Raw genomic sequence first — 18,538 nt, 5'->3', positions numbered from 1 at the left:
CTGGAACGCTCAGACACCGCGCACGGCGGGGATTGGTCCGTGAGCTTCGGCTACGGCTCCTCGCAGTTCGCCTCCGCCGCTCCCAGGACACCTGCTCGCTCGGCCAGTCCGGCGGCGCGGGGTTTCTCTGCCGCTCTCGCTCTCGTCTCCCGGCCCGCAGGTTGAGAAGAAGGGGTGGGCCGTCCCGTCTCCGGACCCCGACCGGACGCCGCTTCGCGCCGCTGAGCCGTTGCAGGGCGAGATGAGCACGGACGCGGCGGCCGGGGCGCCTCTGCCCCGGCTCTGCTGCCTGGAGAAGGGTCCGAACGGCTACGGCTTCCACCTGCACGGGGAAAAGGGCAAGGTAGGCCAGTTCATCCGGCTGGTGGAGCCCGGCTCGCCGGCCGAGAAGTCGGGACTGCTGGCCGGAGACCGGCTAGTGGAGGTGAATGGCGAGAACGTGGAGAAAGAGACCCACCAGCAGGTGGTGAGCCGCATCCGTGCCGCACTCAACTCCGTGCGCCTGCTGGTGGTCGACCCCGAGACCGACGAGCGGCTGCAGAAGTTGGGCGTCCAGGTCCGGGAGGAGATGCTGCGCCCCCAGGAAGGATCCGGGCAGGCCGAGCCGCCGGCCGCCGCCGAGGAGCAGGGGGCTGGCGGCGAAAATGAGCCGCCCGCCGCCGCGCCGGAGGCGCACGAGGCCGAGAAGAGCCATCAGGAGCGGGTAAGTGCGGGCCCGGGCCGGACGGCGAGGCTGGAACCGGGTGGGAGGGAGAATAGTCAAGAGACCCAGGCGCCCCGGACGCCCAGCCCTGCTGCCGCCTTGTCTTTCTGAAACTGGATCCTCACGGGGGAGACTGCTTCCGCCCGCCGACCGGGCGAATTGGCAGTTACAGCCTTGAGGCTGCGTCCCGCGACCCCTACTCCCTCTCCCCAGACTGGGCTGGGACCCTGAGCGCCTTTGGGAGTGAGGGTGAGGGCGGGCGGCTCCAGGGAGCCCTGTCCCATTTTCCTCGACTCTGCTGGTGGTGTCTGCTCCGGTCCCTTGGGACTCCCAATCCCGCCCCTCCTGGTGCAAGTGACCAGCTTCCTCCACGGCCCCTGGGGGTGGTAAATGAAGCTGGGGTGAAGCTAGAGCGGCCCCGACTTCAGAAAGCTAGAGGAATAACTACGCTCTTTCTGTGTGGAGCTGCAGCGCTGGGAGGGGAGGGGAGGGGAGGGGGGCGCACGCTGGGTTCTCAGGCGCTTCCCCCCTTCCCCACAGCCCGCTGGCTGGCGTGTGTATCATTAACTTCAGCCTGGCTGGACTTCATCCTCCTGAAGTCCGGTGTGACTTCTAAGAAAGAAGCTCCACCGTCCCAAGGCGATGTATGGGGGAGGGGCTCAGGGACGAGGCGCAGAGGCGTCTGGTCTGGGGGATGGTGGCAGCTCTGCCACCCAGGGGGATTTATGATTCTCAGGAATGTGAGGAGTAAGCGCTGGCTTGTATCTGGGAGCGGGAGGGAAGACCTTGGAGGAGGAGAAACGGCGGCCGGAGTGGTCCAGCGTTCCTGGGCTGTACAGCGGACAGCAGGTCACCACGGGCAGGTGGCCTTGCCCTGGCATCAGCTGTCTCACTCAAGTCCCTGGACAGCAAGCAGGCTGGTTGCTTTCTGCCCACGTTTGGTGTTTCCTCTCATGACCCCAGTTTGGATCGGCCGTAGGAGGGGCGGAGGCAAAAGGGAAGTTGTACTGAGCCTTCTGTTTCCCGGAGAGTGAAGGGGGAGGCCTCAGGGTGAGGTTGTGGGGAGCAGGGCCAGGGCCTCCCCTGGGCCTGTTTGGCTTCACTAGCTCTCCACCTGCTGGCAGGGGTGTCCGTGGTGCCAGTAGGAGCCTCCCTTGACAGAGAAAGGGCACAGTTAAGCCTTTAAGGGTAGAAGGTGGATGGAGCCGGAGCGGGCCAACTGGTTTGGTGGAAGTGAAGTCACCAGGAGCCCTGTTCAGCCAGAGCTGGGTGCCAAGAACGCCAGGGCCACCAGCCTCCTGCTTCCTGCCGCTGCCAAGCTGGCATTGGCAAGGGTGGGGGTGGGATCGGAGCACCCCTGGCAGGGGTTTGACACTGAGGAGTTGGAACCCATGACCTCTGGTCCCAGGCAGAAATCCAGTTTGAACTTTGTGCCGAGGACATCGATTTACCATTCCTTTTTTTTTTTTTTTTTTTTTTTGGACTTTGGCACTGACACAAGTAACCCGCCACCTCACCCGGCCCCCCAGGTTGCAGTCATGTTCAGCTCCTCCCGGTGCCCTTTTGGTTTTGCTGCTGGGTGCAGGAGGGCCTGCGGGGAGCTGGGGGGCGCAGAGGCCAGAACGGAGGCTTGACCTAGCACATGTGCTCCCCACCAGGCCATCTGAAAAGCAGCAGAGGTTGGTTTCTGCTCTCTGGGCGAGCACGGAATGGGGTTGCCCCAGGTAGTGGTGTGACACCTGCATTTGTGTGTGTGCTTTGTTGGGCCAGTGGAAGGGAATAGAACCCTCCAGCCAGTCCCGGGGACACCATCACCAGGCCTCTTGGGGTTTCAGGTCAACGAGCAAGTCAGAACTTCTCTGAGCCTTGGTTCTTCCATCAATAAAATGAGGGCGTTGGATTCCAGTGACACCTGCCTTCTCTAGAATTTTACAAATAATGGAAAGTACTTGAGCCCCTAGTGGGTGCTGGACTGAGCATCTTGTACGCCCAGGCATTTGAATCCCAGCTGTGAGCGGGGTCTCTCTTAGCTTCTGCATAGCCTCCGAGCAGCGTTAAGTCCTTCTGGTAGGAGGTTCCCAGGAAATCTGGTACGGTGGGCCTGCAGATGACCTGCCCTGTCCTTGCAAAACAAGAAAAAAAAAAAAAAGTTAATAGACATCATAAGAGTTAATTGTTCCCCAAAAAGACAAGGGATGTCTATATAAGGGATATATCCAGCAGTTTGAATGTTACTGATTAGTTTGCGTCTGAATTCGTTTGCAAAGTGGGGGCTGTTAATGACATCTCCGTTAGTCCTCAGAAGTGAAAAAGGTGTTAGTGGGAAAGTGTCATGCAGAGTGGGTGGCAGGTGACATCTCACTGGGAAGAGCGGCCTGGGTCGAGAACGATACAGGGCAGAGGGCAAGGGGTGCCCGTAGTACTGATCTCGGAGGAGGTGGCGGGGTGCTTCCAGCTCGGCCCACCTCCACCCACGGGGAGGGAGGGGCAGCAGCACCCCTGCTCACGGCCCCCCCCCCGCAGTCACAGGATGAGGCCTAAATCCTTGAGCGGGGCAGCCGGCCCGGGTCCCACAGCGGGGGCTGGGCAGGCCTGAGCCAGCTCAGCTGTACTCGCTGGGCCACCTCGAGCCAAGTTTCTCTAAGCTTCCATTTCCTCTTGTGTAAATTGGGGGTGACAGCAGCGGCGGCCTCGTGGGGTTGGCGGGGTTATGTGAGGATGCCATTGAGCCAGTAGCTCAGAGCCTCCACTGAGTAAGTGCTCGGTGAACGTTGGTTGCTGGGATCTGAATTAATACATATTTCACAGTGATGATTACACGCCCACCCAGGGGGCAGCTAGCCCTGGATCTGCCTCTCCTGTTGGGCACGTGCAGCCGTGGCCAAGCCTGGCATCCGAAAGCGCTCCATCTGGGGTCGCTATCATTGAAGAATCAGCCCTTCACAATCTGGCAGCCTTCTCTCGCCACCGCCCCTCTTGTCCCCACCAGCCCACCAAACCACACCGAGAGCGTCCGAATTCCCTCCCAGCATGCCATGTGCTTTGAGCCTTCGCGCCTGATATTTGCACGTGGGAACCCTCAGTCCCCTTCTGCGCCAAGCACGCTCCCCAAGACCACTCACCTCCCAGGAAACCTTTCCTCGACCCCGCAGGCGTCGTGAACTCTTGCCTCACCTCCTGTTCCCTGTCCTTCCACCTTTTCTCACACTGAACACGTAATATCTAAATCATCTGTTCATATCTCCTCCACCAGCCCGTGCTGAGTCCGAAGGGCAACAGCTGTGGCTTATTTATGTTTATATCCCCAGCACTGTCCCAAGCACCGAGCAGGGAGGGGCTCAATAAATAATTTTTGCATGAATGAATGAGTGCGAAACAGCCATGGGGGACCTTTGTCTTAATTCATCTCAGCCCAACCCACCTGGGCCTGTTCTTGCCTCGAGAGCACACCTGGAGATCGGAATTCCAGATAGAGCTTACTCGCTCCTTTTTCTTGCCTACTAGCAGCTTCCATTTTAAAACTAGAGAGCCAAAAGTCTGTGAATCCCAGCCCTGTTGCCCTCTGGCTCTGGGACCCTGATTGTTCAGCGCTCCCCACGAGCCTCAGCTTCTACCTCTGTGAAATGGGGACCCCGACCCCACCCTGCAGGGTTGTGGGAGAGATTTGATGAGATGATGCGGAAGGTGTGTGTAAGTGCCCAGCGTGGGGTGGGTTCCCGCCACACCTGACCTTGATCCCAGAGGTACCCCAGGTGGCAAAGTCGGGGGTGGGCACAGTTAGCTGGCAGCCTCCAACCTCTTTCCCATGTTCCCATTTCACACGGACCGAGTTGGAGTCTGCGAGGGCAGAGCAGGGCTTGAGCTGCAGGATGTTTGGATTGGAAATGGACAGGGTGTGACGGCTTGTGTGCTGGTTCCTCCTCTTAAGCCACATACTTGGGATTTCTTTCTCCCCCGGGATAGCCCCTGGTTCTGACCTTCTGGTTCCTGTTCAATCCTGGAGATGATTCTCTTGGAAAGAGGAAGGGGCTTTTATCTCAAGGAACCCCGTCATGTCTCGATGGGGGTGCCCTTCTCTTCCTCCCCAGGCTTCCCATCCCATGGATCCCTGAGGAGGTGGGGGAGTGCTTAGGAATTAGGGGAAGAAGGGGCCTGGCCAAGGTCTTGAGGGTGTTGTGAGCCTCTTACAGAGAGAAACCAGAGCTCTAGACCCCAATGATGGGAGCTACTCTAAGCCTACTAGTCGCCCGGCCCTGTGCCCTAAAGATAGTGATACACACTTCATTGATTTTTTTTTTTTTTTCTTCCCTCACCACAACCCTGCAAATCAGGTATTATTTTCTCCATTTTGTAAGTTGATAAATAATAAGTACACGGTAGTTATTATATGTGTCTGGCAATGTGCTGTGTACTAAACATGCCTTATCTCAGTTAATCCACATGACCACCCTACAGGGTAGATACTAGCCCCATTGTCCATGTGTGGAGACTGAGGCTCCATCAGTGCAGGGGGTGGCCCCACGGTTCTCAGTAAGGAGCCCTTACCTTGTAGCGGGGCTGTGTCTGCGAACCCCACTCACTCTGACTGCAGTGTCTGCACGTCCATCCGGCTTGGGTTGTGCTTAAGGGCCTGACCCTCCGGCTGGGTGTCTCTGCCCATCACATTCTGGGCCACACCAGGGCCATCACAGCAGCATAAATTCAGGAACCAGCTCCCTGCAAGGATCCAGGGCTCCCAGGTGCTTCTGTCCCCAGGGGACACCGTCAGGAAGAGTTGTCAGCCCTGATGGAAGGCCTCAGCCCAGAAGGGGCAGGCTCCAGGCCCCATCCCTTCTCACATGATGGGCCCAGCCGGGAGTCTGGTGACCAAGTCTCTACCCTCATCCCCAGGGCCTGAGAACTGTCCTTGCTGGCTCTGGGGTTCCCCTGTAGCACAAAGGACTCCCCCTGAGAGGCTGACCTTGACTATTGGCCTTGGCCTTCCTCCTCCACCCCTCAGGGTAGGACAGTTCACCACGTCCCCTGACCCCAGACCATGTTTAGCTTCCTGCGCCCTGAAAAGGACAAGTGGTGCGGATGCCCCGAGGCCTGGGTTCTAGTGCCGCTCAAGGCTGGGGGACTGAGGCCGGAGCTCTGACTTTCCAGGGACAAAGGCTCTGGTCTCTCCCTGTGCTTGTTATAAGGTCGTGATGCCCAGTTGAAACAGCAAAGGCCATGGGGATGTAGGGGACAGCCCAATAGTTGAGAGTGAGACCTCTAGGGTCTGTATGGGCCTTTTTGGCAGCCACTGGCCACATGTGGCTCTTAGCACTTGAAATGTGCTGGTTGAAATTGAGATGTGCTGTAAGTGAAAAATAAAATGCACACCAGATTTTGAAAACTTAGTACAGAAAAAAGGATGTAAAGTATCCCATTAATAACTTTTAAATAGATTACGTGTTAGAATGATAATATTTTGGATATGTTGTGTTAAATAAGATTAAAATTGATTTCTCTTGTTTCTTTTTATGTTTTAATTTGGCTACTAGAAACGTTTAAGTTACCTACGTGACTGGCATTCTGTTTCTATGGGGCAGTGCTGCTCTAGATCTGAGCTCAAAGCCGACCCTCTTCTCCTATCAGCTGTGTGTACTTGAGCAGTTTATGCCACCTGTTTGAACCTGAGCTTCCTCATCTGTGAAGTGAGGGCAATAATACCCTCCTCCCAAAGGGTTACAATTGGGTCCTAACGAGAATATACACTTATAAAGCCCTGGTGCGGTGCTTGGGTGCTTGGCACTTAGTAGTGCTCACTAAACGGCAGCTGCTTTTTGTTATTTCAATAGAGCCCCGATTTCACAAGCTCCGAGAAGGTCCTTACAGAGCCTCTTGGAACAGCCCACAGGAGTTAAATCCAGCAACTTCTGGAAGGAGGGTGAGGGGTGAGGAGGGGTGATGGTAGAGAGCCAGAAGCGGCAGGCGGGCATGGAGCGGCCAGCCTGGATGGTGTCCAGCCAGGCCGCAGCCCAGGTACCAGCCTGCTCCATCCCAGGCTTGCCCAGGCCTGGGGAGAACTGAGCCAAACTCTCCATCGGGTGGGTCTCTGGCCAGCACCGGGAGAAAAGAGCAGGGGGAGAACCTGGCTCAGGGTCCCTGTGGGGGCGGGGGGTATCAGAGAAGCAGCCCCCACTTTATCATCTGGCTCCCTCCTGGATCCCACCCTGCGGGTCTCCGGAGAAGGGCCTTCCCGCTGAGAAACAGCAAGCACAAGATCAAGGCCTAGAGTCGCTCCTTTTTTGCAGAGGGAGGTGTCCAGCATTCCTCAGTGTGCACAGACCTTGGGGCGGGGTGTCTTCTAGGGAGAAATAAATGAAGCCACATCAGGGCCAGAGATCATGGGTCAGTGACAGCCAAGCCCTTGGTACCTCCCTTTGGGTGAGGAGAGGATGCCTGCAGCCTAGAGCCTGGACACTGGCCAGCAGTCTGAGCTCCTGGTCACTTCCCAGCCTGCCCTAAGGACAGTGCCCCCATGCCGCCCAGCCACACGTCACCCCCAGGCAGAGGCAGCTCGCTCCATCCTGGTTTCCTTGAAGACTTGGCACCACACCCAGGCCTGTGTCTCCAGAGCCCCGCAGAGCAGCCCTGGCTCCTTGCACCCGGCGTACCCCACCCCTCCCCCGCCAGAGCAGCCAGGGCTCCATCTCTCCACCTCGCCACCCCTCCTTCCTTGTTGGGGCTGATTCCCCTGCGTGGGGGGGCAGGGTATCATTCTTATTTGCATAAACAAGAGCCCTGGGCGGGCCGGGCTGGGGGGAAGGGCAGTCTGGGGAGGTGACGAGTCACCTCTGTTGTTCCGGGGAGGCCACCCCGGTGGTCCTCCTGCCCCTCCAACCGCCCCTTCTGGGGCCCAGAGCTGGCTGGCCTGTGAGAAGCGGCCTGACTGTTTCCTATAGCGCCCGTCACCATGGTCACCAGGGCACCGGCAAGGGAGGGGCTGGGCCCAGTGGGGCGTTGGCCCCCAGCCGCCCTCCCCAGAGGAGCAGGGAGCGGCCCTGGGCCTGCTCCCCAGAGACGGTCACCAGGATTAGGGTATCGACTTTCCCCAGCTTTCCAGGTGGCTGCTGGTGGTGCCTATTGAATTCCGTGCCCAGCATCCGCTCCCTGGGCTGAGTGGGTGGAGGTGACTGGGCGGCCAGTTGGGGTGGGGCTGGGCTCCCTGGGTGAGGAGGCGGGAATGGAGTGAACAGCCAGGGCAGGCCTGTGCAAGGCTTGGGACAGCCTGAGACCCTGAGTGTGGGAGAAGCCCCCATGGGAAGAGTCTAGAGGCAGCTCTCCTGACAGGGTCTATTCTGGAAGGCGGGTCTGGCATTGTCTGGAAGTGAGAGACTCATGCAGCCCCCAGCCGCCCCAGCCCATTTGCACAGCCCGTCGGCCACCATTGCCTCATGGTCTTTCCTCTCACTTCTCTGCCAGTCTCCCCACCGTGCAGATCCTGATTTTTACTTCCGAGCTGTCATCCTCACTGGAAGACCCACCTGAATCTCTGAACACTCTGGGGCCATGTTCCCCTCTGGAGCTGCCACCATGGCACAAGTCCCCCTCCTGAGCTCCTGGGAGCCACATACCACCCCCAAGATGTCCCAGATGTTCCATTTATTCCCCTTGCCCCAGAGGCAGAACCCAGGCCTTGCCCCAGCTCTGGGGATGTGGTCCCAGAGCAATGGTGGCCAAGCTCCGGCCAGCACCTGACCCCTCCCTCTCCCCATCTTCTCTTCTCAGTGCTGGGCCTGGAGACCACACACCCTTAGGGAGCCGCCCCAGGACTCCTGACAGCACCAGCCTCCACCAGGCTGGGATGGGCTCCTTTGATGGGCTGACTCAGCAGCTGGCAATGACACCTCCTGGGGGCAGCTGGGGGAAGGGTGGAGAGCAATGTGGGAAGAATGGGAAGCCCCCCCCCACCCAGTCCCATGGGAAGGGAGGGAGCCTCTGGGGACTGGGGAAGATGGGAGCTGGGTGGGGCTCTATACTTGTCTGAGCGCTTCAGGAAACGCCTGGGGTTTCCTTGTCCCCCGGCCCAGCCACCCCCAGAAAGCAACGGAACAGGTCCCAGTGCAGGGGGAAGGGAGCGGCGGGGGCCTGGGCCCTGCAGGTGGGTCTACCATTTCCTGAGATCCTCATGGCTTGGCACCGGCAGAAGGGAGTGAGGTGCATACGACAGGTCACCAGGCAAGGGTCCCTGGGGTGAAAGGTGCTGAGCATCAGTCAGGGAAGCCCGCGGCACAGAGACCCATCACGGGGGCAGCCAGTGCCAGTGCCGCCCCGCCAGCCAGGAGGACACCCGAAGCCGCCGGGCCTGCTCACTGCCGTGTCGCCCCGCGAGAGGCCGCGAGCCTGAGCCTCGGAAGGAAGCCTGCGGTTTCATCATCTACTCGCCCCTCCCAGCAGAGGCTGCAACCGGTGTTTGCAACTCCTCAGCTCCAAATGGGCCTCCTCCCAGCCTGGGCTTGGGTCCTTCCAGGGATGGTGGCAGGAGCACAGGTCCCAAGTCAGAGCCCAGGGTGGCGTCCTGGCTCCTCCACCGTGAAGCTCTGACATCAGGCAGTGGGCTTCCTGTCTCAGTTTCCCCATCTCGAGGACAGGGGTTAGGGTTAACTCTCACCCTACCCCTAACCCTATCTCGAGGGTGGGAGGAAGGCTCTCTGGAGTGAGGGGCGGCGGGGGGAGCAGAGACATCAGAGCTGCCCTCTCCCTTCCCCGTGATTCACCCTCCCCGCTTTCTCAGGGTGACTGCAGAGCACTGCCCGGCTGGTAGCAACTGGTCGGACCTGTTCCTGCTCCCCTGGGCCTGGGGGAGGGCTGGGCTGGCAGCTCCGTGGAGGGATTAGCTTGAGGGGAAAAGAGCCTCACTCCCGGAACTAGATCCCGGTGGGGGGCGGGGGCCGCAGGCTGCGGGAGGGGCTCCCCCCACCCCAGGGGAGCGGCGGGAGGGGGGCATCAGCGGGGGAGTGGGCCTGCAGTGAGGACCAGAAGGGGGATGAGGAGAACTGGAGAAAAGAGGGTGCCTCCGTGGGCGCCCCCCACTTTTTTATGCTCACTTAACTGTCTCAGCTGTTGTCTGGGGTGAAGTGAGAGCGCCCGGGGCCTCTAGCCCAGATTAGGGTAAACCCGGGCCTGACCGTCACCTCACCCCTCCTTCTTGTCTTGGCCTCTCCACACTCCCTACCAACATCCTGAAACACACAAAGGCCCACCCAGGCATCTAAAGGAAAGCAGTCACCCTCCTCCGGCCACCTCCCTACCCCTCCCAGAGCAGAGGGTGGGGACTGAGTCTTCACTGCAGATGGCAGCTGCCACCTGGGGCCAGCGAGTTGGGGCAGGAGGCCTGTAAGCCCTCGCCTCCCTCCCCGCCCCTCCCTCGCCTTCTCCTCTCCCAGCTGGGGAGTGAGGTCTCAGAGCTACCCGGCACCCCACCCTCAGAATCTCACTTCTCAGCTTCTTGTGACTATTCATTAGTATTGATATTAACAACGATGGCAAAGGCTCCCCGTGCACAGGGATTTTAGCGTGGTCAGGTGTTCCCACATATGTTAATTACCCCCGGACCTCCTAGCAACCCTGGCACTAAGAATGGTCTACAAACAAGGAACCCAAGGCTCTGAGAAGGAAATTACTTGCCCCAGGTCACATAGCTCATAAGCAGGAGAAGCTGGAACCTGGGCCAGGGCCCTGACTTCAGCTTTTCCTCCTTGCCTGGCAGCCGGGTGATAACCCAGAGCTAGCAGGCCTGGGAGAAGGGGGAGAGGGACCCCAAGTCAGTCATGGGCCCAGGCCTCTGGCCCCCTCACACTGTATTCCCTCCGTCATGCAAACGTACCCTAGGGCTGCAGCTTCTAAGCTCAGCTGCTTAGGCTGGTGAAAACCGTTTTCAGCGGAGGGTCTGAGTGTTTCAGAGCAATCTTCCTGTGCCTTTTCCGTGGGTCCCCCTCTCCAGGCCATGGCCACAGCCACACGGGGCTCCCTTCAGCCCAGCCCTGCTTCCCACCGCTCCCCTCCCCATTCAGCCTCCTTGGGGACCCACACGGTCTTTGGGGTTCTGTTGCTGCCTTTGCCCTCAGCCTTGGTTCTGCTGGTGGGAAGTGCCTGTCCTGTCCGGGACCCCTGGCTGTGCCTCCCTCCGGTCTGTGGTCATCTGGCCCCCAGCTCCCTTTCGGCTGGGCCATTTTGCTTGGTGGGGACAAGACAGGAGTCCGTGTGGGCGAGGAAAGGCTTTACTGTAAACATGCTGACCAGCTTTGAGTAACCAGCTGCCCTGGCTTCCCCCGCTGCAGACAATAGGGTACAAAAGGGCTGGGGGTCCCCAGTCAATGTCCCAGGTACCCAGCCAGGCTGGCAGGGATGCTACCGCCTGAGAGATGAGGTGGCCATCAAAATAACATGATTACCCTTAGAATGTCAAAAGGGGAGAGACTTGAGCTAATCTGCTCCCACCCCTCATTTGCCAGGAGAGGGAACGGTGGCCTGCCCAGGGTCACCCGGCCAGGTTGCTGCAGTGCGGGGTCTCAGGCCTTCTGAGTCCCAGGCCAGCATTCTCCCTCGTTGCTGCGTAGGATCTCAGCAAGGGTGCATCCTCCCCCAGTCTTCCTTGGTGGGGAGGTGGGGTCAGGCACGGAGCAGGGAGGGCGGAACCCGGGATGCTGTGGAATGACCGTGGCCCCTCCTTTCTCCCCGCAGCACGCGCTTCGGCCTCGGCTCTGCACCATGAAGAAGGGCCCCAACGGCTACGGCTTCAACTTGCACAGCGACAAGTCCAAGCCAGGCCAGTTCATCCGGGCAGTGGACCCAGACTCGCCCGCTGAGGCCTCGGGGCTCCGGGCCCAGGACCGCATCGTGGAGGTAACGCTTCTTGCTCTCTTCCCAGGCTCTTCCTTCCTGACGGCAGGAGGCCTCCCCTGCGGCAGGCGTCACATCATTGCTCCTTCATTAGCCTGTGAGGCTCGGGCAGCCCAGAGATACCAGACCGATGGATGGATGGGGGAGGGGGGAGGATGGTGGGTGAGTGGGCAGGAGGGAAGGAAGGAAGGACAAAAGGAAGGAAAGATGGGGGACTTCCCTGGCAGTCCAGCAGTTAGGACTGCACGCTTCCACTCCTGGGGCCCGGGTTCAATCCCTGGTCGGGGAACTGAGATCCACAAGCCATGCGGCGTGGCAAAAAAAAAAAAGATTTTAAAAAAAAAGGAAGGAAGGAAAGATGGGTGGTGGACGGATGGAGAGATGGACTGACTTCTTTCCTGCCTGGATCTCCCCTGGGCTCTTCTTCTCCGAGCAGACACACTCAGCTGTCCACGATTCACCCATCCATCCAGCTAGACGTCTGGGGCCACCGCCAGAGCTTCCCGCTGCCCGAGGCCTCCATGCCAGGCACAAGGATGGGGGCGGGAGGATGAAATCCTTCTCCCAAGTGGGGCTGTCAGGCACACTCTTACACTCTTGTGCTATGCTCGTTGGGAGAGGAAATGTGAACCAAGTGTCTTGGGGCTGGTCCCAGAATCTCAGTCTTAGAACCTTAGAGCTGGAAGATCAGCTCTCCCAAGACTTCTCATTTTACATGTGAGCAAACCAAGGCCCAGGGAGGGAAGTGCCTAGAAAAGCTGGGGCCCAACCCAGGCCTCCCATATCTTTCCCGTCCCATCTCACAGCTGTGTTTGTTCAGTCTTGGCTGGGTATTTTCTTTGGCTTTTCCCACGTGTCCTGCCTCCCCATCTGACCGTCAAGTGGGAGGATCACTTGGCCTGGTTCAGGACTCCACAGGCAAGGGGTGGGGGGGGGCTGAGTGTCCCCCAATTGCCAACTGGCCGAGGACAAAGAGGACCCCTTGTACCGCTTCCACCTGCCCCCGCCCACCCCGGAACTGAGACCTGTGCCAGTAACCCCTGCCACCGCCCACAGGTGAACGGGGTCTGCGTGGAGGGCAGGCAGCACGGGGACGTGGTATCCGCCATCAAGGCTGGCGGGGACGAGGCCAAGCTGCTGGTGGTGGACAAGGAGACCGACGAGTTCTTCAGGAAATGCAAAGTGATCCCGTCTCAGGAGCACCTGTATGGTGAGCTGGGCGGCGCGGCCCGAGGCCCCCACGTCGGGGATGTGGGCCGCTGCTCTAGACTCTACTGTGTCCCACGGGACGGGAGGCAGACGGTGTAGGCTGGGAGAGAGAGGGTCAGGGAGAGGACGCCGGCGCTGACGGTGGGTTTCTGAGGATGGCACATGACGGGGGGAAGCTGGCACGGGGGATGGCGAGATGGAAGAGAGCTGCTGATTCCCAGGCCAAAGCTGCAGCGCCGGAGGGAGGCCTGGGCCCCCACCCCTCTCGCCCCAGCAAGCTCTCAGGGCAGTGCTGATGCAAGGAAAGGGTTAAGTCTGGAGAGGCTTCCAGCCTTAGCTTGGTCAGATCAGAGTCCAATGACAGGGCCCAGTACCTCCCCTTCCCTTCTCTCAGGTTGTCTTGGAAACCCAGGCTCGCTGGCTCTAGAGAGCAGTGGGTCCCTGGGCCCCTGCCCTCCCCATCCCCCGCATCACCCTGCCAAGCCTGGCACCTCCCCCGCCCTAGCCCAAGCCAAATGGGGCAGGGCTGCTGCACCAGGGCAGGGAGGAGTTGAGCAGCGCTCTTCTCCCTGGTCTGGACTTTTCTCCCTGGGAAGATGGCTCCTGGAGGGGTGGGGGGCTGGGTGGTAAATCTTTGGACTTTGCGATGGGTGGGGCCTCCCTGAGGGTCATATTTGTAGCAGACAGGTCCACACAAAGGTCCTGCCACAAACTTAGATCCCCAGCTGGAGGGGCCCAGTGGGTCCTGGGGGTTCCTGGAAGGAGGGGATGGGTGAGCTAGAAGTCGCTAGCAGACTCTGGGGCATGGGAGGTGGGTACCCCTTTACCCTTGGCTCCCAAGTTCATGGAAACCAGGTAACTCAGATAATCCCCTTTCTCATTAAGGGGGAAACTGAAGCCAAGAGAAGCCCCCAGCCTTGTTCTTGGCAACATGGTGTGAGAAGACACAGCTGAAATCTGAATTCCCCTCAGCTGCTCAAATACCTCCCCCGGCCTCCCCCAGCATCCTTCTCCGCCCCCCACCCCCAAGTCATCAACCCTCAGACATTCCTCCCTCCTCTGTCCCCCTCTGGCTGGGTGGGAACACCCTGGGAACCTCAGTGACTGCAGCCTCTGGCCACAGGACCTGCACAGGGAGACCTGGGGGTGGGTACCCTCCCCGGGTGACCCTCCTCCCAGCTGGATGTAACTCTCCCCATGGAGAGGAATGCCCCCTCCCAGCAGCTGCCTCCCTACCACAGTGAGACAGCCTACAGCTCATGGGTGAGGGGCTGCTTGCAGGGGGGTGGGAGTGAGTGTCCCCGTGTCCCAGCAATCCCCTGCCCAGCCACCGTGGGAAGGCTGGCTGAGAGTCAGGTATGCCTGCCTTGTGCCGGGGCCCCGGTCCAGGGGAGGAGAAAGACACATGCTGATCTTAAGCTAAGAGTTCAGAAGAAACCCACCCAGGCTGACCAGTCCCCAGAGATGGAACAGCCCCCCTTGCAGCCAGGTGGGGTGTCTACCCTGAGTGAGCCCAGGGAGGGTGACCCCAGGCCCGGTTTCTCTCCCTCTGACCCCTTCTGCCAGCACCAGGTTTCCCATTGGCTGGGGGAGGGCACACCCAGGACTCTGCCCTGAGCCCTCTGGTCCCGTCCCCCCCACCATCCCCACACTCGCCAGTAGCAGTTGGGGTTCTTTTCTTTCAGCTGATGCAGGTACTAATCATAACCAGGGTGTGGTCCCAGTTCTGGTGACGCCACCGTCACCTAGGAAGCATTTGAAAGATACTGATTCCTAGGCCTGTCCCAGACCCACTGAAACAGAAACTCTGATGCCAAAGCCCAGGAATCTGTATTTCTAACAAGCTTCCCGGGTGGCTGGTAGGCAGCCCGCCTGGAATTTCAGCCCCCTCTAGGACAGTGCTTTTTTTCAAACAGCTCCTTACTCATCAGTGGTTCTTGGGATTAATCGAGTAGGCAGAGGCCAGCATCTTTTTTTTTTTTTAATGAAACGGAATAGAAAATATCAAAAAGCATTGCGATGTAGTAAGGGCAAGTTGTTTTGTTAAACTTTTGTCACACACACGCATAATCTATGTGGGTGCTGGGTTGTCAAAATGTCAGAGGTACTCACAGTGGGTGGCAGTCAAGAGACTTTTCAACACTGACCTTGGGGAACAAGATCTGCTTATCTGCCCAAACCCCACAACTTCCACTGCCTTCCATGCCCCACTCCATCGGCATTCCCCAGAGCCTCTGACTCACCTCCGCTCTTTTCTCCTTCGCCTAGGTCCCTTGCCTGAGCCCTTCACCAATGGAGAGATCCAGAAGGTAAAGGCAGACCCCTAATTGCTTCTCTGGCGCTCAGTCCTGGGGTGCAGGAGGAGGTGGGAGGTGGACAGCATCTGGCTCAAGTGGAAACTACGGGTTTCCAGGCTGCTCCCTCCTGAGCCCCAAGCTATGTAACTGCCCAGTTTATCCCTCAGCCCCTGCCTGGGGCCAAGGCAGAGGGGAGGGAGAGGGGCCTGGCCGGGCCCGTCTGCAGCCCGCCATCCTGGGTGACAAGCTCCGCCTCTAGCTCCCCACCGCACAGAGGAGGCCATTCTTCCCCCCAAGAACAGAGCTGCAGTGTCTGGCCGCGCGCTTCCCGGCCCCTGCTACTTCCAGTCTGGGTTGGAAGAACAAAGCCTCTCCTCCCCGGGCAGAAGGGAAGAGAAGGCAGCGGAGGCTGGGGGAGAGATGGCGGGGCCCGGTGCCAGCTGGGGCCACAGAGGAACCCAGGCAGGAGCTGAGCACCAAGCCACAGCCCTGGTCAAGGCCTTGGCTCTAGGATGGGCAGACTCGCTGTCGGACCACAGAACGGGAGCTCTCTGCAGGGTCTGCTCAAAGGCTTCCCTTCCCCGGGGGCTCCTGCTGGGGGACACAGCAAGGGGCTGGCCCTGGACCACCTGAGCCTTCTGTCATTCTACCTGTGGGTCTAGAACTCTCATCCACCTCCTTCCTTCAAAGCCCTCCTTGGCTGCTTTGGGGTTAAGATATCAAGAATCCCGGGGTCAAGTCCAAGTAAACAGTCAGATGGGCTGCAGGAGATTCAGGGAGCATCACGGGCGTTCCCCACGCCAAGCAAAGATGCTCCCAGTGTCCCCACACTCCAGGAGGCCCCTCCTGGGTCGCCGTCCCAAAAGGCGAGTCAGCCCCAAAGGCTGCATTGGGAGGACTGGGGCGGGTAACTCAGCTAATCCCACGATGGATGGTTCCTCCTGCCTGGGTGGCGGAACCGGGCTACCCTCTGATCCTTGGAAGAATGTGAAAATGTAAATCCTCAAGGGGCCCTGGCAGGCTCAGGCGGTGGGGCTCTGGGGTGGATAGCAAGGGCTTAAGTGGAACTTCTCAGACCGAGGCGCCTGTCTTCCCTGAGAATGCCCTTCCTCGCCCAGGACTGCCCACCCCATGCCCTGCCCACCCACACGCCTCCTCTCTGTGCCAGGAGAGCAGTCGTGAAGCCCTGGCCGAGACGGCCTCCGAGAGCCCCAGGCCAACCCTGGCAAGATCCACCTCCAGTGACACCAGTGAGGAGGTAGGCTGGCCGGCTGGGCGGACGGGGGGGTGGCACTGGGTGACAGGAAGTCCGTTCCCAGGCCACACTTGTTCCTGGCACACCAGCCTGTGTGGAGGTCACATGCTGAGCCACGTTCAGTTCTTGTGACCTGGCTTCCCCGGGCACTGCCCCAAGGGAGCCACCTCGCCAAGGCACTAACTCCCGCTCTCTGCCGCCCCCTCCTCTTTACAGTTGAATTCCCAAGACAGCCTCAAGAAACAGGACTGCACGGCACCCTCATCTACCTCCTCCTCCTCCTCCGACCCCATCCTGGACTTCAACATCTCCCTGGCCGTGGCCAAAGAGAGGGCCCACCAGAAGCGCAGCAGCAAGCGGGCCCCGCAGATGGACTGGAGCAAGAAAAACGAACTCTTCAGCAACCTCTGAGCGCCCCTCCCACCAGCCGCCAGGAAGGCTGGCCAGCCCCACACACACCCCGGCCCGACTCCTTTTCCCTCTTCCCCACTTACCCCCAAATCGATACACCAATCAGCACCAGCATCTCCTCTCTTGGCAAATCTGACTTTTCTAGAGAACTGTGTTCTTACTTCAGGGAAGGTGACTGTTTTTCTGTCCTGGCCCCAATCAGAAAGCAGACTGTCCCCCACTGGGTGCTTCAGCCTACCAGGTGTCCCGATGCCACCCTCCTGGGACATCACCGGGACCTCCACCGAGCAAGGATCGTGGGACTGGGCGAGAGGTCACCTTCCCACATGACCCTCAGTGATGACTGGGTCCAGGATTGATCAAGGACTCAGATCACAGCAACATCTCGGAGTGGACAGGGGGCCATCATCCTAAGCTGTGGCTTGGGCATCTTATTTTTGTTTGATTTTTTTTTTAAAGAGTGCAGTACCGCACACTTTAGTGGGACTTTCGTTTCCTTGATTAACATGATTTTCCAGGTTGTTGCATCCAGGACATAGCAGCGGCCTTAGCCTAAAACTTTTTTGTTTCTGCTCCCACCCCCCAGAGACCTGGGCAACACGGGGAGGGTTTGGCCACCCGCTGCCCAGCTCTGAGCCAGGCACAGTTGTAAGGAAACGCTATCGAAATTCAACTGGTTTCTCCAAACCGCCTTGGCCTCTGTGTTTTCCTTTGGAGCTCTGTCCATGGGTGTTCCCGGCATGGCCTCTGGCGGAGAGGGTAGGGAACAGCTGGAGGGAGGGGATGGTCCAGGGTTCCCTGTGAGCCCGAGCCCCAGCCCGGAGCGGGAGGTGGGGTGGCTTTATCCCGAGGGCCTTGAGCCTGTAGCTGCTGGGTGGCCCCGCCGTGCCCCCCCCCCCCACCCCGTGTGTTTGGCTCACTGGGGCTGCCCTAGAGGGACGTTCATCAGGGAAAGTGGGAGCTAAACCCTCGTGCTCGGAGGGCGCCGAGAAGGCACCTCGGATTCCAGGAGCGTTGAAACTGAATTCACGATGGAGCCAGACTTGGAAAGAGAAGGCTTTTGGCTTTAATCTTTCCACCCACAGCCAGCGAGGTACAGGAGTCCCAGGAGTGGCCTGAGCTGGTCCCAGATACTCTCATCTTCTCTGGCCGTGGACCTGACTGGAGGGACTGGGGGAAAACAAACCTGGCCCACCGAGCCCTGGGACGTGCTTGTGGCAGGTGGCATGGAGGGGACTCTCCAAGAGCAAAATGCCTTGCTCCTCCATAAGAGATCCAGGTCCCTTATACCTCTGGCCCCTGAAGCCACATCCTGGAGATCTGCCAGGGTGGCCTGCCAGGGCCAGGTTCCTGGACAGGTGCTCAGAGGAAGGGAAGCTGGCCCTGGGCTATTCTCCACCCAACCAGGAGACCACTCAGAAGCCAGGTTCCTGGGACTGAGGAGAACAAGTAGGGAGACAGTGAACCAGGGAGGGGACCCGTGGAGCCCCTGGGGTTGAGAGAAGGGCAGGTCACTATCCGGCCATCGCTATCTGACCTGTTAAGGTTTGGATCCCACCATTGTTAAGAGAAACCTTCCAAAACCCTTATCACAACACCACTGGCAGCAGTTAGGCTGGGCCTGGCCTGCCCCCAGCCCGCCCTCTGACCCCTGATGGAGGCCCCCTGCAGGTTAGCAGGCCTGAGGAGGGGCCCCTCCCTACCTCACCTGCTGGGTGGGGAAGTCCTAAGGACTTTTGACTCTGATTAAGCTGGGGACAGGTGGAAGGAACACGTGGCTCAGAGGGGCTG

The 18,538-nt window shown here is 59.5% G+C and overlaps 1 protein-coding gene across 1 annotated transcript; it reads left to right on the top strand.

Annotated features, from left to right (window-relative positions):
* The first annotated feature begins 56 nt into the window (after positions 1-56).
* Positions 57-17,434, top strand: NHERF1 (NHERF family PDZ scaffold protein 1). Its single transcript, XM_061174954.1, has 6 exons — positions 57-703; positions 11,417-11,578; positions 12,632-12,785; positions 15,053-15,093; positions 16,250-16,339; positions 16,553-17,434. The coding sequence occupies exons 1-6, from the start codon at positions 242-244 to the stop codon at positions 16,745-16,747; spliced, it is 1,104 nt and encodes a 367-aa protein (XP_061030937.1). The 5' UTR covers positions 57-241; the 3' UTR covers positions 16,748-17,434.
* The last annotated feature ends 1,104 nt before the right edge of the window (positions 17,435-18,538 follow it).

This window comes from Eubalaena glacialis, chromosome 19, assembly GCF_028564815.1.
Source record: "Eubalaena glacialis isolate mEubGla1 chromosome 19, mEubGla1.1.hap2.+ XY, whole genome shotgun sequence".
In the NCBI taxonomy this organism is placed as follows: Eukaryota; Metazoa; Chordata; class Mammalia; order Artiodactyla; family Balaenidae; genus Eubalaena; species Eubalaena glacialis.
Note: the sequence above shows the minus strand (reverse complement) of the source record. Positions and strands in the feature narration are given on the sequence as shown.